Genomic DNA, 23669 nt, shown 5'->3' with positions numbered 1-23669 from the left:
TCCGGCAGAGACCCACCTGGGCGGTTCCCGCCCCGCCCCCGCCCCGCCCCCGCCCCGCCAGCTGATTTCTCGGAAAGCCGCGCGCGCTTCAGAGAAAGCGGCGCCGGCCGCGCGCGCCCCACTGGGCGGCTCCTCATTGGGCGGCCGGAGACAGAGGCGGGCATGGAGGACGGCTGGCTATTGGCGGTGCAGCGCGGGGGCGTGGGCGTTGGCTGGCCCGCCCCCCCCGTGCCGCTATAAAAGGCGGGCGCGGCGAGCGGTGCGGGAAGCAGCGCGGAGCGGCGCGGAGGGCAGGTACGGGCGGTCCGCGGCGTCCCCGCGCTGCCTCGGGGGGCATGGCATGGCATGGGGGACCCGAGGGATGCGGGACAAGCCCAGCCCGGTACCCGCGGCCCCGGGGGTGCAAGGGCTGACCCCACTTGATGCCGAGCGGCACCGGGGTCGTGGGAGGTGTCTGCCCTCCGGGCAAAGCCCGGGATGGGTGAGTTGAGGAGAGCTCGGTGGTGGCTTGGAGCTGGGACCGGGAGGGCGATGGGCTGCGGGGTGATGGTGTGGTGCTGGCTCTGCCAGCCGAGTTTTCTGGGTGCTGGTCACTCGTGGTGCGGGGTCGGAGCACAGCTGGCTGCGTGGGGAGGGCTCCTCGGCTGTGTCCTGTGCGTGCTGCCTCCTGTTGCGAGCGGCTGTTGCTCAGCCTTTCGTGGAGGGGAAACGGAGCTCCGGGCTCTGCCAGTGATGGGAACAGGCTTTCTAGAAAACGGGCGGAATTAGAAGAGCGTCCTATTTCAGTGAGCGTTTCTGAGGCTCTTCATGTTGGCGTAACGCAGGTGCAAGGTGTTCGGTGCGGGAGCCTGCGGAGAGGCTGCCTGTAACCCCATCCCTCTGGGGAAATGCTCCGGCTGGTGCTTTGGGATATCCTGGAGGGGTAGCTGGGATCCAGAGCTGCGCCCTTGGCGTCGTTTTGGCTGGTGGTGTCTAAAAGCAGGGGCTGTGCTGCGGATGGCCGGGGAGGTCCGTGTGTCCTGCTGTGCAGCAGTAGGGTGATGGAGAAGGGACAGAAGTTGGTGGCACTGAGCTGGTGTGAGCCCGTGGCAAAGCAGGGACCACCAGGTCTCGGGCTGTGCTGGGAGCACCCTCATCTTCTCCCCAAAACCTTCCCATGGGACAGTAAATAAAAAAAGAATGAGGGAGAGGCAGTCCGGTGAAATTTGGAGGACGGCTGTGAGCCCAAAAGGCCTGGAGGGCTGATCCTGGGGCTGCCGGTCACTTCTGCCAGGCCACCAACTCCTGAAGTCCTTGCAGATCTTGCCATGGAGGTGACAGGGGATGCCGGGAGGGTTGAGCCTGGCACTTAGCTTCCAGCTGGGTGGGGGAAGCTTCCTCCTGGGTCTTCCATGAAGTTACCCAGCGGTTTTGGCTAAAAATGACCCGAGGTCCCCAGCAAGGGTGGCTTCACCCTGCTCCTTCCACGCGTCGGTCCTCTGTTCGAGGGGATGGGTTGTGCAGCCCCCATCCCTGTGGTGGCTCTGGGTGCTGCCTGAACCAGTGCCTGCTCCCCAAATCGGCAGTGCCCGGCGAGAGGGGCTGCCAGCTCCTCTGGGACAGACCCCTGTGCCAAGACCAGCTGGGGACGGTGCTTGGCTCCTGTCTCCCACAGACGCTAACGGGTGTCTGCCCCGGGATGGCCTGTCCCAGTGTCACTTGCTCAGGTGACAGCACAACTGGGCGCTTTAATCCCTGTCCGTCTGCTTCCTATGTGACTTATCCCGCAGCAAAAAAAAGGAGTAAGCAGAGCACTAAGCCAGCTTGTTTCTGTGAGCAGAGCTTTGATTGAAAGGGCTGGAGGAAGAATTTGTAGCAATTCAGGGGAAATTGCTTTGTTTTTTTTTCATTATAAAAGAAACGGGGGGCATTTTAACGTACAGACGTTGGCATGTGGGACTTGCAGAGCCGCCGAAAGCTGCTTGTCTCTGCAGGCAGTGCCACTACCAGCTGTGCGTGTGGCAAACCAGAGCACGGCACAACCCCTCGTACCCCGATTGTGGTGGGACGGTGCTGGGGGAGCTAACGGGGCTTGGACCTCTTGCTCCATCCAGGATGTGCGACCGCAACGGCGGGCGGCGGCTCCGGCAGTGGCTGATCGAGCAGATCGATAGCGAGCTGTACCCTGGGCTCATCTGGGAGAACGAGGAGAAAACCATGTTCCGCATCCCGTGGAAACACGCCGGGAAGCAGGACTACAACCAGGAGGTGGATGCCTCTATTTTCAAGGTAGGGACAGATGGTTAATTAATGCCTTTTCTCCACGATTCCTGGGCTCGATGCTGGTTTTTTTCCTTGCTGACAGTCCGGCTGGTGGGAGATGTCCACACTGTCTGTGGATTTTGCATCTCTAACCCTTGCAGGAGATGCTTCACCCCGCAGTTGGTCTCCGAGGCTCTTTTGGGGGTATTTGTCCCTCTTTGCCAAATGCTGGTGCCAGGTTTAGGTTTGTTTTCAGCATGTTTGAATCCTGGTCTGACACGAGAAGGAGCTTGACGTGCCCCTTTTGACCTGCTCTAAACTTCTTATCAGGCTATTCTTGATAAAAGGCTGGATTTACCAAAAAAACCCAAGACTTTGCAGGAGGGAAGGAAGTTTTGGATTTCACTGAAGGGGGGGATTTCCAGTTTTGGGGAAAAACTGGAAAATTCCATCCGGAACCAAAAAGGTCAGACTCTTCCCCAGGACTTCCCTTCCCTCTGCCCCTGCTTCCAAATATCTGTACCGGTGAACGAGTTCACTTTCAGGGCAGCAGCAGCTGGTTAGTGGCTGGTTCGGGAACATTGGGTTATGAGGATGGCATTGAATTCAGCCATCTGAAAATATACAAATATCTATAAAATAAATAAATGTGTATATTTAAAAAATAATACATAATTTGCAGTCTCCATTATACATATTTTGCAATCTCCCTTCAGCGGTAAAATGTATTCTCCCACCAAAAGCACAAACGACGTTCTGATCTCAAAAAGAAACCAGCTTTCACTTATTAGTCAGGAGCTGGAAAATGAGGCTTACTTTGATTATTTTGTTTTTTAATTGAGGTGTTACCAGGTCTTTAGGAACACCACTGCTTCAGCAGTGATTCCTCGCATCCCCAGCAGCTCCTGACCTGTCGGTGCAGAGATGAAGCCACATATTATGATCTTGACCTCTGCTTTTTAAAACCTGGGTGCTGCAGCCCTTCCTGCACCTGGGTGCGTCGCTGGGGCAGGTGGTGCTGCTCTGCACCCACATACCCCTCCCCACGTGCGGTGGCTGGGCACGTGTCCGCAGTCTAGGAGCGAAACGGCGAATACGCCTGGGATGGTTGAGAGGGTGCAAGGGGCAGAGAGGCGGGGAGAGCGAAATGCAAAATGCTCTCTGCAGCCCCAGCTCCTTTACCCCGGGGGCTGAGGGGATTTGCAGAGCTCACATGGAGGATTTTTTTTTTTTTGTTGCTTTGTTTTAGGCCTGGGCTGTTTTCAAAGGCAAGTTCAAAGAAGGCGACAAAGCGGAGCCGGCCACGTGGAAGACACGACTGCGCTGCGCCTTGAACAAGAGCCCCGACTTTGAGGAGGTGACGGACCGGTCCCAGCTGGACATCTCTGAGCCCTACAAGGTCTACAGGATCGTGCCGGAGGAGGAACAGAAATGTGAGTGCCCCCGTAAGGGACGGACCCCCAGCTGCAGGTCGGTCCTGCGAGGAACCACGGGCTTGTGCCACTGACCTACATCTGAGCGGAGCTTCCTGGCCAGACGCTGCTCTTGTGCCGTGCTGCTTTGCTTGTCCTGCTTTGCAGAAGATGTCCCCTGTGTCACCGCAGTTGCAGGGAGCGGAGGAGGAAGGACAGGCTTTTTTTTTCTACCCTCTTAAAGAGCTGCTTAGGAAATAGGGGATAACTGCAGCGTTGCATGACCTGCCATCCCATAAGGATGTTGTAGGGGCCAATCCAAAATCCTTCCCCCCTTGGGGGGGTACTTGAGCCCCAACCCCTTTTCCTCCCAATGGCAGGGAGCTGCAATAAATCCCTTCTCTCTTGCCAGCAGTGATTAGAGTAGCAATAATTTTGCAGACAGCAGTTGCTGCTGCGATGTCCGGTGCGGCACAGGTCGTGCTAAGTATATCTCTATTTGTGGTTAGGTATGTGTGTGCTTTTCCTTTTTTTTTTTAAAAAAAAGTAAAAAAGCTTGTGGAAAAAAAAAAAAATCTTGCTGTCAGGAAATCTGCCTTTAGCATCTCGGCCTCCTTCAGCCGCGTTCACACGGGGGCATGCCGCCGCTATGCAAATGGCACTGCAGGTTCCCACCGGCAGCACGACTGCGCTCGGGGCGGCTGGCGGAAAAAGGAGAAGCAGCAGCAGCAACCCCAGTCTCTGGGGTGCTCAGAAAAAAAACCCAACCCTCTGCTCTAGCTCTGTCTCTGCTACCGGTCGGATTTTTGATTTGCCTTGTTGCCGGTCACCATGCACTGGGGCAGTGGGTTTGCAAACTGGTTTTTGGTCCTGAAAAGCAGCTCTGGGTGGAGCTGGAGGGGGCTGCGAGCTCCCCCCAGGTGCTGTTACATGGCTCTGCTGTCCTGTGGTTCTCGGTTTCATAACTTTCACGGGGTGAAGGGTTTCTGAAACCCAGCGGCGGGATGAGCCGCGGCAGGGCGGTGGGTGTGCTCACTGCATCCCGGCCTCTCCTTCCAGGCAAAGCGGGCATTGCCAACGGGAGCAGCCTGAATGACGTCACGGAGATGGACTGCAATTCCTCTGCAATCGATGACCTCATTAAAGAGGTAAGCCCTCACCGTGGCTGCCGGTCGCGGTGGATGGATGGCAGGCAGTTGCCCGATAAAGCATTGCCTTCCTAAAATTCAATCTGCAAAGCTTTGGGAATCACTGCAAAGCGAGTGACGCCGGGTTTTGCAGCTCATTGATGTGAGCCAGCGCCGGGACACGGTTGCTGATGAATGGTTGGCGCTTTCGATTTGCATCTGGGCAGGCAAGACCTTCGCCGGGGGACGGAGGCTGTTTTGCAGCTCTGTTCCTCTTCTCGGCTGTGTCACCTTGGGCTGCTTCTGCTGAGTCGTTCTTGAGGGTGTACGGCCCGCGGAATGCCAAACTTGCTCTTTCTAACCAAAAAAATTCATTGGCATCCTGTTGGCATTGCCGTTTGGACCCTCTCCGAGCACTGCAAGTGCCTCTGTGCAGGGCAGCGGCTGCCCGAGGCATCAAACCCGCTCTGATCTCGGTGTCTGGTCTCGCACAGCCCCCCTGCGTAGATGAATACCTGGGGATCATCAAGAGAAGCCCCTCACCCCCCCAGGAGACCTGCAGAAACCCCCTGATACCCGACTGGTGGGTGCAGCAGCCCAGCCCCGGTAAGTAGCCGACAAGCGTGTGCAGTTTAACGGGACCGAGCTTTTTGTCCGGGGCAGAAAAAACTTCCTGTACAGCAATGGACAATGGACAACCGTTTTTATTTTATCTTCCTTATTAAGAATGCTTAAAGTACTAATTATGAACACTGTGGTTGGGAGCAGGCACCCAAGAGTGTGTGTTGCACAAGATTAAATCCACCTGGGAGTATTTGCTGGCATCTCCTGGGTGGGAGCTGGGAAGCCTGATGTGCCTGGGGGAGAAAACTGGGGTGCTGGTGGAGGGGAGACGGGGGGGATCGGGGTTTGGGAGCTGGGCACGCAGGCACAACTCGGCTTTCTCTGCCCGCAGCGTTGCCCCTGATGAACGGATACTCCGGCTACGAGCAGCATCATTCGGGTAAGGCAGCTCCCCCGCTCGGCTGTGGACTGTGGCCATCAAAAGCCTCTCTGGGGCTCGGCCTCGTGTGTGTGGTGGCAGAAGGCGGCTCTGACTCTGCTCCTGGCTTTGGGGGAGGCTTTGCTCTGGGTTTGGGAGGTCCCGTGCCCTCCTGAGTATCCGCAGGGTTTGCACAGGGATGCATCCTGCCCGTTGTCCTGTGGCCACGGCCCTGGCACGGGGGGATGCCCCGGGATGCTGGGATCAGCGGTGCCTTTAGCGTGGGGAGATCAGCCCGCAGCAAGGGAAGTGTGGAGCAAAGGCAGGAGGAAGGGGTTCGGTATTGGGAGCTCTCGTTTGCTGATCAGCGCTGGTACCAGGCTGAGTGCTGGAGATGTCCTCTGGCAAGTAGGAGGTCTCCTCCATTAAGTGAGACTTGCTCCCAGGAAATTTGGAGTTTGGGCTTTGCAGTGAAGAGCAGGCTGGGTTTGTCTTCTCCTGATGGGTGGTGTATGTGTCCATCCCCTCCCAGGTTACTCCCAGATGGTGATCAGCTTCTACTACGGCGGGAGGTTGGTGGGCCACATCACCACCTCGTGCACCGAGGGCTGCCGGATCTCGCTCAGCCAGCCCTCCAGCCACGGCGAGAAGCTGTACGCCCCAGATGCCCTGGAGCACGTGCAGTTCCCCTCGGCCGATGCCATCCAGAATGACCGCCAGAAGCAGATCACCAGGAAGCTCTTTGGGCATCTGGAGAGGGGCGTCCTGCTGCACAGCAACAAGCAGGGCATCTTCATCAAGAGGCTGTGCCAGGGCAGGGTCTTCTGGAGCGGGAACACCATGGTCTACAAGGACAGGCCCAACAAACTGGACCGGGATGAGGTGGTGAAGATATTTGACACCAATGTGTTCTTCAGAGGTTTGTAGGAGCATTTCCCTCTTTCTCTTCATCCGCTTGGTGCGGTTGAAAGGCTCCTTGGCCTTGGAGCACTTTGGAGTCGTCACTGTCTATCACGGACGGGTTACCCAAGTGCTCTGGATGAGTAGCTGACGCTACCAGATCTAGGAAGGAATAACCTGGTGTCTTGTGTCACTAGCAAACTCCTCCTGGTTGGAGGCTTTGCACAGCAAAGCTGGCTTCTCTTGAGCCCACAGCTTTCTTCCATGGCAGGGTGCTTGGTCCCGAAGCTGTGCAGCAAAGGCTGGCAGCTTGTGGCAGGCAGCTTCCAACCATTCTCCTCTCCTTGCAGAGCTGCAGCAGTTTTACAACAACCAGGGCCGCTTCCCGGACAGCAGAGTCATGCTGTGCTTCGGAGAGGAGTTCCCAGACGCCGTGCCCCTGCGGTGTAAGCTCATCCTTGTCCAGGTACGGACGGCTGCACTTTGGGGCTCTGCTGCTGAATTTCCCCCCCTTGTCTGGACCATATTGCCCTTTTTCCCCCAGAAGCAGGGCTCTAGCTTCAACCCCTGGAGCCACAGACCTTTGGGGTGCCTGAGTTGGTCGGGTGGCAGGCATGAGGATCGGCTTATCCACAGCCTCCTGAGAGGTGCTTGAGATGTTGCTTGTCAGAGACTCCTTGATCTGGGTAGATTATGTTTGCGAACAAAGCTCCCAAATGGCAAAAGCTTTTCTAAACTGCTAGAAAATCTGTTCTCGTCCTTCTGTTCCTGCCTCTTGGCACTGGGACCTCTGCCCTCTCCTGTGGGAAGTGGGGGAATAAATCCCTGGAATGGTTGAGTTAAAGGACAACCTCAAGCCGAGCAGCCAACAGATATGGTGAACAACCATGGTGGACAGCAGGGGGGCTGGGAAACCCTTGGGAGGGCGAAGAAGAGGATGAGATGAGAGGGGCAGTCCCCATGGCTCTGGCCAGAAACTTCTCCCTGGAGAAGCTGAAGCAATTCTGGGGTCTCAAAGCCTTGGGGCAACACATAGGATGTTTCTGGAGCCTGCACCCAGTGTGGGATCCCCTTGGGCCAACAAGGCTGTGGCAGCAGGGACATGGCATGGAGGGTTCAGGGAGGGTGTTGCATCCACCCTTGAGCAAGCAGAGACCCACCAAGTCTGTGGGGTCCTGGAGGGGATTTTACAAGTTCAGAGACTGGTCCTACACCTCCCTGCACAACTTTCTGACCTCGTCACCTCTTCTTACCTTGGACGTCTGCACCAGAGGATCATTCTGCGTGTGCTGGGACGTCCCCCAGCCTGTCCTCACCTTCCTATAGCTCTGCTGAGAAAGGAGCTCTTGTGACTGCTCCTTTTCTCCCAGAGGTGCTTTGCCAAGGTGGCTTGTGGAGTTGGACCTGTTGGCCTGGCTGGATGTGGCCACCTGGGTCTGTTGGGCACAACTTCTCTACTGTGTCTCTCCCACCCCATGCCCTGCTGCCTGGGCTGGTGGGGGTGGATGGCAGCAGTGGGAGATGCCCAGAGAGGTTCCTCTTTGTTCAGTGTCTTCATGACTTTTTCTTTTGGCGTAGGTGGAGCAGCTGTGTGTCAGGCAGGTGGTGGAGGAGGCTGGGAAGACCTGCAGCAGCAGCCCCATGCTCCCCATAGCTGATGAGACGCAGCATGACCAGGTGTACAGGATCTTCCAGGACATCTGTGCGACGCACCAGCGGCCGCTCTTCAGAGAAAACCAACAGATTGCTGTCTGAGCCTCCTTCTCTGCAGACGTAGCGTGGTGGTTTGGGTTGATCTAGACCCAGTTTGATCCCATTAGTGCCTAAATTCCCATTTTGGAAAGTTGGGTTTTGTTCTTTGCTGTTTCCAGTCTAGAGTCTGTATAAATACAGCGGTAAAAATTGCCATGAGAAAGTAGGTTGGATGCTCAGCGTCTGTCCCGCAGACGCTTTACTGCTTAAAAATGACTTTGTACCAAGCAGGGTAGTCCCGGTACCGCTGTCTATAGCTAATGGCAAGGGGAGGAGGGAGCGTCTGAGCTGTGTGGGAAGGTCAGGGCTGGGAGTGCTTTGTGTTGTCTTTGTTAATGGCCAGTCAAGCAAAACCGAAAATCAGCAGCTATAACGACCTGTCCCAGCGGTCTGCAACTCGGACCTTGCTGAGAATAGCGATTTGGTAGGAGGTGATTCTTGGAAAAGCCTTAAAATGCTCAAATGTAGGAAATTCTTTCCAGAAATCAGGTTGTTTTCCCCCAGAGTCCTGCTGATGGAGGATAGGGTATGCCTTCCAAGGAGAACCTTCTCAAATTCCTCTTTATTTTTGCTATAAGGTTTATATGTCTATCTACCAAAGTATTTTGAAACTTGGAAACCAATGCAGAGATTATATATGTACATGTTGAATATAAGAACTTGGGAATCTTAATTTTTCCTAACTAGAGACAGAGTTTACATAAATATATAATATCTTTAATTTTAAAGATTGCAGCATAGTGTGAATAGGTTGGCTTCCCCCTCCCAAATGCATGTGTTGGTCTCTCCCAAGCGTGACCAGGCAGCGGCATCCATGTGTAAATCCTCATTAACACGCTTCGTGTGCGCACCCAGCACCGGGGAGCTGCTTGGGCATGGGGCTTGTGCCTTGCAGCTGAGGCAAACCAGAACCGCACACGTGTGCGTGCTACTAAGCTGCCTATTTATTTTATGCCTGCGGTTTATTAAATTTTTTTGGTAATTTTTTTTTATCTTCCTGCAATTAAAGTGCTATATTTTGTATTTCTCTTGCAATGTGGTTTTTGGTTGGGGTGATTGGGGTGTCGTGTCTCTGGTGGGGAGAGGCTGGTATCTCTGTCTCCCTCTTGCCCTGGTCTTCCCTGCGGTGGGGTTTGTGTCAAGCCTCTGCTGTTGCCTCCCTCCTGCTCTGTAACTGCCTGGTTTCATCTCTGGGGCAGGAGAGGAATGAGCCAAAATGCTGTAATACAATGGAGGGAGGAAAAGGCTATCGCTCGTAGGGCCTTCGTTGCAGGGAGCATGAAGATGGGTCCCTGCCCACCTGCCACCGCACTGACCTGGGTGCCCTCAGCCCTCTGACCTGGGCTGTGATGCTCCAAGGTCCAGAGAAGGGCAACGAAGCTGGTGAAGGGCCTGGAGCACAAGTCTGATGGGGAGCGGCTGAGGGAACTGGGGTTGTTTAGCCTGGAGAAGAGGAGGCTGAGGGGAGACCTCATCGCGCTCTACAACTACCTGAAAGGAGTGGTAGTGAGGTGGGGGTCGGTCTCTTCTCCCAAGTAACAGCGATAGGACGAGAGGAAATGGCCTCAAGTTGCACCAGGGGAGGTTTAGACTGGACATTAGGAGAAATTTCTTTACTGAAAGAGTGGTCAGGCCTTGGAACAGGCTGCCCAGGGAAGTGGTGGAGTCACCATCCCTGGAGGTATTTAAAAGACGTGTAGATGAGGCCCTTAAGGACATGGTGTAGTGGGCATGGTGGTGTTGACTTGATGGTTGGACACGATCTTAGAGGTTTTTTCCAACCTTAATGATTCTAAGGTCATGGCATGGGGGGCAGTTATTTATGGTCCTGCTCAAAGGCATACTCTTGTCCTTTCCCCATTATTGCCTGGTGGAGCCTTTCCCCACTGTCTTCTCCATCCACCTTTCTCATGGGGCCTGGTCTGGTGAAGGTGGGTGGTGTTTGGGGAGAACCAAGGGGAAAAAGGGAGCATCTGCCTTGGTCAAACAAAGTCAATGTTGTAACAGTGGAGGCTGAGCATCTGCACCCTCACCTGCCTTCACTTCAAGCCTGTGTTTGGGGCAGCACCTCAAGAGGTTCTGGAAGGGCACGAAGACCATGTTTGATCTGTCACCTTGCCCCCTGTGAAGGACAAACACCACCAGCTCCTTCCCCATAGCAGGCTCTGCCATGTGCTCTGGGTCAGCCCTGCCAAGGGGTGCAGGCAGGGAAGCACCAGTCTTCATGGGGTGATCCTGGTACCCAAGGTACCGGGGGATGCAGGCACTTGTGAAGGGGATGCTTGGAGATCCAGGCAGCTGGAGGCTGAGTCTCCTTAGGAGATGGATGCAAAGCTGTCCTCCCTGCTTGGATATCAAAGTGGAGCAGCTCTTTTTTGCCGCTCTGCCTTTTTCTATTGATGATAGAGACCTTCCTAAGCACAAGTGTGTGGTCAGGGCACAGTTAAGATGCGAGGACCCTGACCTGGGGTGAGTTGACCACAGCTCACCTCTGCCAGGAGGTTGTTCTGTCTGCAGGATTGCTAGCTATTTTGGGGTGAGCAACTCAGCCTTCCCAGTGAAGCCTCCCTAAAATAATTAAACGTTCAGCTCTTGTGGGACTTGAAGCTGACCCCCCTGCATCCCTCCAGGGTAAGCAGTTACAGCCTCTGTCCCAAAGAGAAGGGCGCACAGCAGACCACACACAACTTGTAGCACCCAAAAAGTGCTCTGAGACGGGAAACCCAGTTGAAACTTTGTGGTAATACATTAGGATTAAGGGAGGCCCTGCATCCCAAGCTATTTATGCTATGAGCACCCCACTCCATGGCTAAGTTGTTCTCCATGCCCCATGGAGAACGTGTTGGTGGGGTGCTCGTAGTCCTGCCTGAGCCCTTGTGCACGTCCCCTGCAGGCATTACAGCACGTGGCTTTGGTGTTTGTGACAGAGATGGCTGCAGATCAAGATTTTTGAGGATGCACCAGGATCCCAAGTGCAATGAAGTCCCCAACTCCTGTAAGCTCTTATGGGATGCTTGGTCACGGAGGTGAGGATTGCACCTTGTAGGTGCACCATCAGCATTCATCCCCAGCCTTTCCCTGCTCCTCCTGAGGGCCATTGCTGTGTCCCCCACGGGGCTGAATCCTGTCCTTTGTGCTCCCTCAGAGCGTGAGGAAGACTCACCTCCCACGGGTGAGGTGCCTGGTGGGGGGAGCCAGCGGGGGAGAGGTGGGAGCAAGGCACCCGCTGCGGTCTGTGCTGGAACAACACGTGCCCACTTGTGAAACACATGATGGGCTGCAGGCTGGGACGCCATAAACACCACTTGCGGTTTCCCCAGATGTCCTGGTGCAAGTCCTTCCTCAGAAACCACCATCTTGTGCTTGCTGGAGCCACCTGCTACGTATTCAGGGCTCTTTCAATTTCCACCCCAAGACCGCGGAAGAGCGGTGGGGAGCAGAGGTACCTTTTGCTGGACCCGGCTGCACTGTTTATTTTTAGCCTTACCATCGTGCCTCAGAGCCCAGAGCTCGGTTGGGGACTGTGCTGCGCCTCGCTCCATAAAACCAGCAGCACGGCTCCTGTCCTGAACAGCTTCCAAGCCATGTCCAAAAGGGGACAACTGGTGGGTGTGGAGGGACTGGGGAGGAAACCATGGGACAGGGTCTTCTGGCAGAGGTGGGATGCAAGAAGGGTAATGCGGTGGGGTGCGTGACGGTGGGCAGGGATCCCCTTTTTGCTCAGGGCTCAGGTAAAACTCGCAGTTGGGTTTGTGCCTAATGTCTGGCCCAAGCTGGACTTCCCCAGCTCTGTCTCACCCCCAAAATCCAACACGAGAGAAACCTCCAAGGCCGATGCTCAGTCATGGACAAAGAACCAGATGCTCCGGCAGACGGGAACAGGTTTCGAGGTAACTGTGCCAGATCGCACTAAGGGATGCTCTGGCCCAGACTCACGGTGGCCTTTGTAAAAACCAGGAGGAATTTCTGCACATCTCATACTTTTCCCGCAAACCTCTTGGCCAGGCAGGCAGGGTGCTGCCGTCCCCACCGCCCCGGCTGGGGAGCTGGTGCCGGTGGTGTCCGGGAGCACCTCGACCCGGAGGCAGCGGCTGCATCCTGGCCACCCATCCCTGCACCTCGCCTGGTCCCCGGCAGCTCCGGTGAGCTGCTCGGTGCAGCTGCGCCAAATCTTAGTGGTTTTGGGTGACCGGGGACTCAAATACTTTCGTTGGTTTCTGTTCACTCGGGTTCTTCTCTATGGCCTCACTGAAGTGAAACCTCGGCGTCTGGTGTCGGCTCTTCTTCGTCAATGGCTCGTCTGTTGACAAGTCCCAACAGTGGCCCATGTCTTCAGGTGCGGGTCCCGTCCCCAAATCCGGGGGATGCAGTGCCCACTGCATACAGCATCCGTGGCACAGGCTGCATCCGCTCCAATGAATGATCCTCACTTGTGTGGCAGGATTGTGGGTAGCATGAATGAGAAGCTCAAAGGCTGTCCTCCCCAAAACGCTTGCTGCTTGTCCAAATGTGGTTTCCTACACCTTGAGCCTGTGTTTGAGTTGGAGCAGTAATGACATCAAACTCCCACCTGATGTGGAAATATTTCCTTGCTTCCCAGGAAGGCCGACGCAGGTACCGGGTCCTACTGCTCCTGCAGAGAGGGCTGCAATCCCTGCAGGCACGGGAAGGTACTTTTTGGGAGATGCCCATGCTAAACTCCTGCCTTCAGGAGCCAAAGGGCAGAGCAAAAGTTTCACATGGAAAGGAGAGAGTAGCTTGGTTTCCATGGAGAAGACTGACCTTTCCTTGCAGGAGATACATGGATCTCCTCAAGCATGTTTGGGAAGCAGCAGTGTGCTTATCCCATCCTCATATCGGCCAGGGCAGACAATGTGGGGGAATTTTCTATTGACCCTTTCTCTAAGGTCTTCCAACATAAAGACATCTACTCCATGGTGTACAGTGGAGGACTTTGATTTCTGGCTGCTGCAAAGGACAACAAACACTGCAGCCCCCACCTGATGTTTTGCTCACTGACTTGGGGTGTTATTTGGGTTCAAAGCCAACCTTACTACTGAGATTTGTCATGGCTGGAAGGCAGTTGTGCCACTGGGAAACATTTTCCTTGGGACAAAATGAGCCTGGTTATATCCTGCAGCATTATCAGTCTCGTCCCTTAATGTGCTTTGGTAGTTTCCCATGACGTGCCCTTCAACAAATGCAAAAAGGACCACTGCGTGTGGCTTCAGGAGCAGAATTCAGTGTCTATGAGGACAATCAGCTTCTACCCATCTCTCCTACACGCTTGAAATACAGTGTGAGGAGTTACCTGGTGACAAATCTCCCGCATGGAGAACAGGCTTGCTGGACTGGGGAGAAGGAAGGTGAGGTTTGGATCCAGACCTCCAGTCCAGCTAAAGCTCCTGAGATTTAGCCCACCTCAGCCTGGAGAAACAGGAAAAGCTCTGCAGCCATCTCCATCCAGCTCTGGTGGCCAAGTGCTCTGCGCAGAGAGACGACCACAATTCAGTCGCAGGTCCCAGCTCACAGTTGAACTGCTCAGGAATACAACACAAACCAGCTACAGCTGCTTCCTCCAACCTGCTGCTGCTTGCTGTGGGCCCCCACCGGCCCCTATAGGCGTTAGAAAACAAACAGTCACTTTTTATTTCTAGACACCAGCGTTTCCAACTGGTTTGATTGCTCAATGCCCCACAGCAGCCTGTCCACGACGAGCATCTCTGGGCTCTTCCTGCGAGCGTGTTGTAATATGGGAAGCACCCTCCTTCGCACGGTCGCCAGTGGCAGGACATCTCCTCCCTGCCCTCAGGAAGGCAGGAGAGCTGCATGGGGGCTTATACCTCCCTCTCCAAGGGGTTTGTACCCCCTTGGCTGGTCTTAACACCAATGAGACCTCAGTGATGCCTGGGGAAGGAAGCCTGGCAGAACAACCCACCTAGAGTTGTCTCTGGTAGAGCTCAAAGGACTTACACTGTTGTTTGAGGTGTGACTGCTCAGTGCTCAAACTGGCGTTATGTGGCACTTCCAACTCACGCTTGCTTTGGATGGTCACCCTACACGGCTGGTGGGACGTGGTTCATGCATCAAACCACGCTTCTCATAAAGTCAGACCTGTGGGGAGGGGAGGGACGGTCTGAAGGCATCTCATCAGCTCTGGGCATCTCAGCTCCGTCAGGGCTGGCTGAGAAGAAGGGAGAGGAGGCGTTGGGAAGAGCCGAGGGCAAGGAGGCTGAAGTTGCAGGATCTGAGCCTGGGAAGGCAGCCAGCCTGCCGATTTCCTCAAGCTAGACTTGGCCGCAGAAAGGTCTCACGCAGAGGAAAGGAGATCCCAAACTCCAGCAAGCATGACAGCCACTTATTTTTCTGAATCCATTTTTGACAGGTGACCTCTTCCTCCAGCAAGTCTTTGCCATTACACCAGGCACAAGGTCATGAAAACAGGCTCCACCCAAGCCACAGCTGCAAAAATACACAGGGACGAGAAGAAATATGGCGATACTTGTTTTGTTTTGTCAGACCTTTGGGTTTATTATAACACCAAGTCTGTGAAACCAAGGTCCAGGCTGAAATCCCCTCCCTTCCCCCCGAGTTTGCATGCGCCTAGATGTTGTGTCCTGCTCTGAGCCTATTTTTGGTGCGTGTGATTTGCTTGCAGTAATGCAAACACCCTGATGCATCGAAGTGGCTGGAACCATAAAATACAATCAGATAGCTTTTTGTGTGAGTCACAAGCCACCCAGATAACCTGGGCCTCTATTCCTCTTCGGAAGAGTAAGATGGAAGAACATCAACTCAGCCCTAAAATGCTCATGAAAACGGGAAGAAGAAAAAGGGCATTTCAGGCTGTTGCACAAAGAGATCTTTGTAATGTAGCAATTAAAAAAATGCTCCAAGTTGGAGAAATATTCCTTTTCTTTCTTTCCCGCCCCCCAATGTGTGAGAGTAGCTGGGTGTTCGGAAGAGTTGCTCCAGTTCTCACTGAGAGTATAATTCACGTGGCTTATGTAAAACTTCTTTATTTGTGCTGGATGTTTTACGGGGAACCGCAAATGATAACATGATTTTGAATTTTGGAGAAAGTAGGCTGTGGATTTCAAGAACATCGACCACCAGCATGCTACAGTTCCTGGTTCTTCTTCTGGTGGGCTTCAAAGGGAGTTTTACCCCAATTCATCTCCTGCATCTCCACTGCGGGAGGTGCTGGAGGATGGTGCACGGGTGTGGGAGCTGCTGCCAGGAATCCTGCACTGCTTCCATATATCTACTCTTTTCTGCTGCAAGGCCGGGTGTTGCCAAGCCAAACTGAGCTCAGCTGCCTTAAGAAAAAAAAATGTAGTGTGTATCTTGTAACTCGAGGCTGAGGGAGAGCAGATGGCAGCGCAGTCTCCATTGCACTGGAGAGCGAAGCGTGTGGATAGGACTTCTCCTGGTTGCCCTCACCCGCAAGTCGAGTGCCGTGAGAAGCAGCTGTGCGGTGCAGATTCTTGCAAGGCCGTTGTATTTAGACAGGGAGAGGTGTGTGGAGCAAATTCTATCACCCAGCTGGAGGGTGAGGTCAGCGACGTCCCTTAAACAGCAGTCATCGGGCAGCCTCCAGCTGATCTGAACGTGGCACTTGGATCTGGCTGTGATCGGGGCTTGCATCTACCTCTTAGCCTGGTGCTGAGCTCCAGCTCAGAAACTGGAGTTGGAATTCAGTAATGACCTGTTTGCTCACCGAGGCTGTAAAGGAAACACACATTTCCTTGGCATCAGATGCCTCGATGCACCGGAGCCAAGTCTCCATCCATACCACGCTGCAGGCAGCCGTGTCCAGAGACCACCAAAAGTCACCTTGGTCTCTCCAAGCCAGCAAAGTCACCTCCACTGGTTAATCCAAGGACGCCCTTCTCCTTGTTCAACCCTGGTCTCCTCCCACACCAAACAGCCCCATTCCCCACCTAACCTTGCACCTTAGGATAACGCCATGTAAATCCACCCTGGGACCCGAAACTTCTTGAGCTCCTGGTGAGGTTCCTACCAAAATCAGCGTTTCCCCATTTTTTGCACAGCAATGGCAGAGCGGGTCCCCATCAGCCGGGCGCTGCAGCCCCCGGGGGAGGCATGGGGTGGGGGGACCGAGGTATGTGGAAGCAGCACGGTGGTTCGAAACAAGTGATTCCCTCGCCTGGATCTTTCTGTTCTGTATTTCTCTTGAGAAGTAACCACTTCTCCCCGAGATAAATCTGGCTCATGGACACGTCTGCAGGGCGCAAAAGGAGGCACGTCTGCAGGTTGGTCTTCCCAGTGAGCACGGCCAGAAAAGAGAGAGAGGGATCAGTCTGGGGAATGCTTTTACACCTCTGCCCCAGAAAAGATAGTTTGTTTTTATTTTGGAGGAAGGTCTGGACACCTTTTTCATAAAAATCCCGAATATTTAGAATTTGTCGGTTTGCTTTACTGCTTCTACCCAAGTTCCTGCTCTGGGGTTTTCTCTCTTTGCTCCTAAATGTTCACCACCACTGCCGCTGAGGTCTGGAGCAGACCCGCTCCATGAAGAGATGGGCAGAGCCTCGCAGCTCTGTCTCCTGGGGCAGTGAGCTTTCAGGTGGAGAAGGGAAGGGACGACTTGATTGCACTTCATGCAAGGAAGGAAAAGGCAATGGGAAATGTTTCCTCGTGGTGTTGCCAGCAAGGGCAAGGAAAGACTGGAAGAAGGAGTCTTGTGGTTGGGAAGGTGGGAAAGGTGGGCTGTGGTGTTCACCACCAAGCAGGAGATCAAATAGGTGGGGGAAAGTGAGGGATGAGGACAGATGGGGGAAAGGTTCGTCACTGATGAAGTGAAGGAGGAGCTGGTGGAAGGAAGTCAACAGAGAAGGGTGAACATCTGCCGTACCAAGGCACCCCAAAAGTCCGCCCAGCCCAGGTCCTACACCCAACATCAGTCAACAGTAGATCTCCGGGATAGGAAGGAGCAAGCCTGGCTGATGAATCTTGCTGTGCTGAACTAAAAACTAGTGGCTGAGGGACAGCCTGGACCACAGGTTGTGCCTGCAACATGGTGGGTCATAACCCCTAGCACAGCTCTTCTCCATAGATGTCTTTAATGTCCTTAACCTGCTCATGGCTGTGGTGGCCAGCCCCTATGAAGTGATGGCCAAGAGGTGGACCATGCAGAGAGAGGATGGAAGAGGAGAGAGGGGGTTATCCCCGTCAGACAGGATGCAGCACTGGTCGCTCCTGGAAAAGGAGGAATCTCCTGGGTTCCTCCTGATGAGCCCGAGAGCATCTCTGGTGCACGGCACTAACTCGGTTCCTCTTTCCTGGCTGCAGCAAGCGACGGTGCTGAGTCTCCTTTCAGGCAGGACGGCCAGTGTCAGGCCAAGCATGGGCGGGAAAACGAACCTGTTGTGCCCAGCCTGTATGGCTCTGCCCTCGGGGAGGATGTGGGAAACTCTCGGTCTGTACAAGAGGCTGGAAATTCTGGTATAATTATAGCCTCGCCGTGGGTTGTGAGAAACCAAGGGGCTTTACAGGTTGCCGTGCCGGGCAGTCAAAGTCACGGTACACAAGTCCCCCAGGAGAAACATCGAGCCCCAGCTGAGCCGTGGCGTGGAGCGGGGCAGGATCGGTGCGAGTCCTCCGGGACAGCTAGCAGCCCCCCCCGAAACCCCTTTCTCTGGCTGTGCAGCCTTTGCCTGGGGGCTGTGTCCTCTGATGAAATACAGAGTAGCGACGGCTCGGGGGAAATCGGTTTTCAAGGAGGGCAATGGTTTGGGGTGTTTAGAAAAAGCACTGGAAGATGTGCTCCAGGGCAGTGTGAATGGAGGAGCCCATCTTCTTCATTTTCCCCCATCAGCCTTTCTGGGTGAAGCTTCTTTTCACCCCGAGGATGAGCCACAAAGCCAAGAGATGTCATTGCAGGAAGGTTTTGGGTAGCAGGCAGGCAGGCGTCTGTCTGGGCTGGTTTGCTAGTGCCCATCTAGCCTGGAGCTCTTTTTGCCATGAGTCTGAAACTACATTTCAGTGTAGGGGTCTAACGCTGCAGGTTTGCAGCCCTCGGCATGAAAGCAGGAGCGTGAAAGCAAAACCTTGCCTTGGTTTTGTCTTGTTCAGAAATTATTTCATATTTGTAGTAAAGTGAGAGCAGCAGTTAGAGCTGCTGGAGGAAAGGAGGTTGCTGTATTTGTCGCTGCATGGGCTGCCGTGTCTTTTCTGGTCCTCCCTCCTAACTTTGACTTTCGAGTAGTTGAAACACTTAAGCACGATAGAGGAAAATGGAGGATTTCACCCTAATTTTTATGAAACTGATATAGTTTGTAGCAGCCTATTTCTAAAGTGAGAAATGATAGAAATGCTAGAAATGATGACTGCAGCCTGGGGAGTGTTTTTGCCCAGCAGCACCAAGTGCAGGACCGATGACAGCCTTGCCTGCGCCTGAAGGTTGAATCATCGGGGGCCGCTCGCGCCGGTTATCGCCTTGCACCGCCGTGATTTCATTCATCTCCAAACAACCAGGAGCCATTCAGCACAAGTTGATGCATCACGACCCGGTCCTCGAGCTATCGCATGCCTTATCATCCCCGGAGGATGGTCGGCGGAGGTAAGGCTGGAAATGAGCCCGGTGAATTTAATAATTCACCCTTGATTTGCGTGGCCGTCACTGATGGATGCTGAGGTCTTGCCAGGGAGGTGATCTGATGTTCAGGGCAGGGCCAGATCTTAAAATAGGAGGATGAGAATGACTTGTAATGTTTGTTTTCTCTTTTATTGGCATGCTGTAAATGTTCACGTCCAGCCTGAGCCATCAGCTGGGCACAACATGATAATCCTGCCTTTCTGGGTATCGTGCCTGTGGATCCGTTGCTCTACCCCCAATCTGAGCTGACTTTAGCACACCTCTGGTTTTTCTTGAGATGAGAAGTATTTGTGAGTTGATCATATGTCTCCTATTCCTTACTTTTCTGCAATTTTAGCCATTTTATTATTTCTTTGGCCAGAAGAGGAGGCTGGTGGGATCAGAGCCTCTTTCGGCCAGACCCGCTGCCCTGTATGTTCAACCAGCTTTTCTCAGGGTGGGTTTGGGACAGACCCAATTGTCCCCCAAACCAGCATCTTTCCATCACATGCCTGGGAGCCTGATTCAGCTTCCGAGGCTGCAGGTGCAGCTGGCTCCGAAAGAGCCCCGTTGCCTACGAAAGATGAGTGCTTAGGCTTTGAAAATCCACAAAGCTGCAAAAAAAAATCCCCAGCCCCTTCCCCCCGACGCCGAGAGCTGCTCTCAGTTTTATACGCTGGCAAAACCTGGAGTTTCACTGAAACGAGCTGTGAAAATGCCTCGTGTCCTGTAACCCCTGCCCTTTTTGCAGCTATTTATTGTGTGCTTTTGTTACAGCCTCCTCCTGTACCTTGACTTAAAGAGGGATTCTGGCTTAAGACCAAATTCTGAAAAGCAAATAGATAAAAATTAAACAAACGAGCTCCAGTGCACAAAACCCGTGTGCACAGAAAAGCAAAATTCACCAAATAAATATTTATTTTGCTCGACTGAAGCTCCCTAAAGAGGCAGGGAGGACTTTTCCTGCTGGGATAAGCCACATCCCTGGGATGAGATCCATTCTCTCTGATGGCAAACGGAGCCTTGGGTGTGAATTTGGACTTTGGCCTCTGCCGGGAATTAATTAATCTGCATCGCGCTGCTCTTATCGAAATTTCAGCTCTTTGGTTTCCCACCGCGGGACGCTGAGCCTGGGGGTGTCCCTGCTTTAAAAATCAGAATTTCCTCCCAGAAATTCTGGCAGAAAAAGTGACTCGATGAGACCTGATGACTGACGGTGTCGGGGTCGGTCCCGGGCTGGTGGCCTCGGGGCTCATTTACATCTCGCCGAGCGAGAAGTCGGGCGTGAGCCGCTTTCCTGTCAGCGCCCGGCTCGACCCAAAACCCCCCGGTTGCTTCGTCTTTCTCAGGGCTGGCAGTGAGATCTCGGAGGGCAAAAAGCCCTGCGAGCTGTCAAGCTTCTTTTCCTCGTGGGTGGATTCTCTGGTGTCTAGTAATAGGGTTGAGCACGTACTTCAACCTCCTCTTCATCACCTCTATTGTTGTATTTGCTATTTCCAGGAAGTTTGCAGGAACTGAGTGTTTTTGAGGCGGCTGAAATCACATCTTCGGCCTCTCCTTCATCACTGCTATTGTTATATTTGCTATTTCCAGGAAGTTTGCAGGACTTGAGCATTTCTGAGGCTGCTGAAATCAGGAAGAGCTGAGGCATGGAGGCAGATGCACAGATGCCATCGCATGCATCCCCTGCCTTAGGAAACGGAGTTGCAAACCCCCAGGGCAAAGACACTGCTCCTCCTTTTTTCCCCAGGCTGTCGCCCAGCCTGACACTGATGCTCGCAGCTCGCACCTATCCCGCTGTTATTTCTGAGCCGCCGCGGGCTTCGAGGGGCTGCCGGTGCCGCGGGCGGCGTGACGGCGAGGAAGCACCTGCGAGCCCTCTGCTCAGGAAGCCGGCAGCGTCCCGTGGCCCCGGCGTGCGCCGGGCTCCTGTACGTGCTGTGCCCCCACCCCCCCCGGGGCTCCGTGCATGGGACCCCAAAGGGACCCCCATCTGGCCCTGCATGCCTCCCAGAGACGTCCCTCCTCCTGAGAGGCTGCCTGGTTTTGGGGCACCGCTGGCAGCAGCTCACCCTCTCCCCGGTGGTAACCTCAAAAGAATTTAACAGTGATTAAATGTCTGATGGCCATTGCCAAGTGATAAGGACACCCCCGGGACCCCCAGGGGCTCTGGGGACCTCTCCAGGAATTTATCCAGCGGGATAAATTGTCCCTGCTCAGTTGGGTTGGGGCAAAGCATCAGCCGTGCCAAGCTGCACCCGTTGCGGTGCCCGGCTGCAGGTCCCTCTCCTCCCAGGGAAGTTAGAGGAGCTCTGAGAAGAGAGGTCAGCAAAGGATAGCCTGGGTATCGGGGTGGCAATGCGTCGGCTTGCTGCAAAACTGCTTAGCGGGTGGCTCCGTGGGTCCCCGGTTTCGAGGGAGCCCTGTAGCTCGCTCCGTGCCATTGCACGCGGTGGGGAACGCTAGCAAAATAATTGCATTGCACCCCAAGCAGGCTCGTTGCTTAACCCTGCTGGGATTAGGGCTGCTTTTCTGTCACCGTCTCTCCCCTGCAAGGGCTGGATTGCTCAGAAGTGGCAAAAACGTAGCTGGAGAGGAAATCGAGGGTTTGCAGCCTCATCCGTCGGGCTGCGTGCATAGCACCCCTGTTTGCATGGGTGAGATGAGAGGCGGGGGAGATATTAAAAAGGGAAACTTGGTATCGTTTCCAGGGCGTACCCTCCTGTTGGATGCACGCTAAGAGTGATCGAAGGGTTCACACATCTTTGTCCACTTGAAATTCAGAATACAAAATGAAGTTCGCTTTCTCTTCTGATTTCCCTTCAAGTCTGCAATTTTCAAACTCTGCCCATCCCCAGCAAAACTCAAAACGGCTGTTTGCCCAAATGTCGATCTTTGGGCCTGAAGGAAAGGAGTGCTCTGAAGGAGGGGAGCTAGTACTGCAGCTGTGATGCTGCTTGCTGGGAGCGTGGATTTCCCTTGGCCTGACCCTGGGATGCTGCCCGCGGCCGTGCCCCGCGTTTCCACAGCCCCGACCTGCCGGGCACGGGTGCGGGAGATGAGCTTGAGGACCGCAGGACCCATCCATGTGCCTAATAGAGTTAGCAGGTAATGAAGGAGCTTCCTCACATCCCACACTTTGTTTATTCAATAAATACCGCACCAGACAAGCTGCAGGGCTGGGGAGGAGGGTTTTTCCTGCCATATCGAGTATGCCAGTGAATGAGAGATATATTTCCTTTTTGCTGCTGTTATTAATGCCACGGGACTCCTCATCCTTTTTTTTCACCATTTTTTGGTGCAGAAGGTTACAGGGGGGGATGATGCATTAACTCTTTTGCTCCTGTCCCGTCCTTGTACTGGCACTGGGGTAGTGAGTCACAGCTGGGCGTCCAGGTGGGCATCCCCTTAGGGCAAAAGGAGGAGTTTGACAGGGATAAGCAATAAAAAGAGGGAGAAAACCAGGTCAGAGACAAATCCAGGCCTCCGGGGGTTTGCAAAATAGCTGGAAATCTCACAAGGCCAGGCTGTGTCTCATGAGATTTCTGATACTTCCCACTTCTGGCTGGGCCAGAAATACCGCAAGAACAACGCTGCGTCATCATTCTTGGCGCTGGCGTTGCTCTTCCCACACTCCTGACAGGGATTATCCTCCCAAACATCCTCCGGGCTACGGATCCGCCGGCGCTGGCTGCAGCTCCCAAGGCAGCATCACTGAACGGCGCCCGGCGCAGACGGCGTCCGGCTCTTCCTATTAAGACCCATGCGTCGAGAAGGAAGATATTTTTGGTCAAGAAATCAAATGACTCATTTGTGGATCCGAAGAACTATTTCAGGACAGAGCGTGCACCTCCCCGGCGCAGTCCCATGCCGACGCTTGCAGCCGATGGCTTGCTGGGATCTTAAACTACCCCGGGTAGGTGGGTGCAGAAGGGACATTGCACCCCCAGCCTGCAGGACCTCCCCAAATTAAGAACCCCAGAGACCGCCGGTGGCCAGGGATGTTGTGCAATCCCACTGTACACGTTTCAGTTCGGTCCTTACCCTTTCCGCCCTCCGGCCGGGTTTGTTATACAGAGGAAGCTTGTTAGGAGCCTCGACAAACAGACAGGAAACCGAGTCTTTCACTGCGCGTACACATTGTCTGCCTGGGGCTAATTTTGAACAGAAAAAGACCTTATTTCTTTTATTTATAAGTCGTGAGCCTTGCGCTTTGAAGACAAGCACACACTCTTGTTGGGCTAAGAAGTGTGCAGGAGAGGGCAAAGGGAAGAGCAGTCATCGTGGCACGGAGCGGCCGTACGAAAGCCTGGCTCCAGCGCGCGCGGCGGGGTCACGGCAGGCTCGGACGCCACGTGATACAGCATGGGATGATGTCCATGCCATAATGGGCAGTGGAGATGGTGCAAACGCTGGGGCCTGGGCTGGGCAGCTCTGGGTGACTGGTCTTGGGGTGGAGATTCCACCAAAGACCTCATGGGCATCACCTGGGTTGGTGTTGGTGAAGGTGATGCTAAGCTGCAACCCGCATCGCCCGGTGGGGGCTGAAGTCCCTGGGCGGCTCCACATCCCCATGAAGGTTTGGGTGATGGGGAAGCAGCATCAGCGAGTTTAGGTGGCCAATGCTTGGGTCCATGCCTGGAGGCATCGCCACT

General features: G+C 54.3%; 1 protein-coding gene across 3 annotated transcripts; it reads left to right on the top strand.

Annotated features, from left to right (window-relative positions):
- The first annotated feature begins 192 nt into the window (after positions 1-192).
- Positions 193-9437, top strand: IRF8 (interferon regulatory factor 8). Of its 3 annotated transcripts, XM_075161532.1 has the most exons (10): positions 193-294; positions 2094-2268; positions 3491-3674; positions 4713-4801; positions 5275-5386; positions 5736-5783; positions 6295-6681; positions 7013-7128; positions 7207-7348; positions 8241-8304. In XM_075161532.1, the coding sequence occupies exons 2-9, from the start codon at positions 2095-2097 to the stop codon at positions 7315-7317; spliced, it is 1221 nt and encodes a 406-aa protein (XP_075017633.1). In that variant the 5' UTR covers positions 193-294; position 2094; the 3' UTR covers positions 7318-7348; positions 8241-8304. The 3 variants fall into 3 exon arrangements, with proteins under 3 accessions (XP_075017633.1, XP_075017632.1, XP_075017631.1); XM_075161530.1 differs by lacking the exon at positions 7207-7348 and having other exon boundaries at positions 194-294; positions 8241-9437; XM_075161531.1 differs by lacking the exons at positions 5736-5783; positions 7207-7348 and having other exon boundaries at positions 8241-9437.
- The last annotated feature ends 14232 nt before the right edge of the window (positions 9438-23669 follow it).

This window comes from Calonectris borealis, chromosome 12, assembly GCF_964195595.1.
Source record: "Calonectris borealis chromosome 12, bCalBor7.hap1.2, whole genome shotgun sequence".
Taxonomy (NCBI): Eukaryota; Metazoa; Chordata; class Aves; order Procellariiformes; family Procellariidae; genus Calonectris; species Calonectris borealis.
Note: the sequence above shows the minus strand (reverse complement) of the source record. Positions and strands in the feature narration are given on the sequence as shown.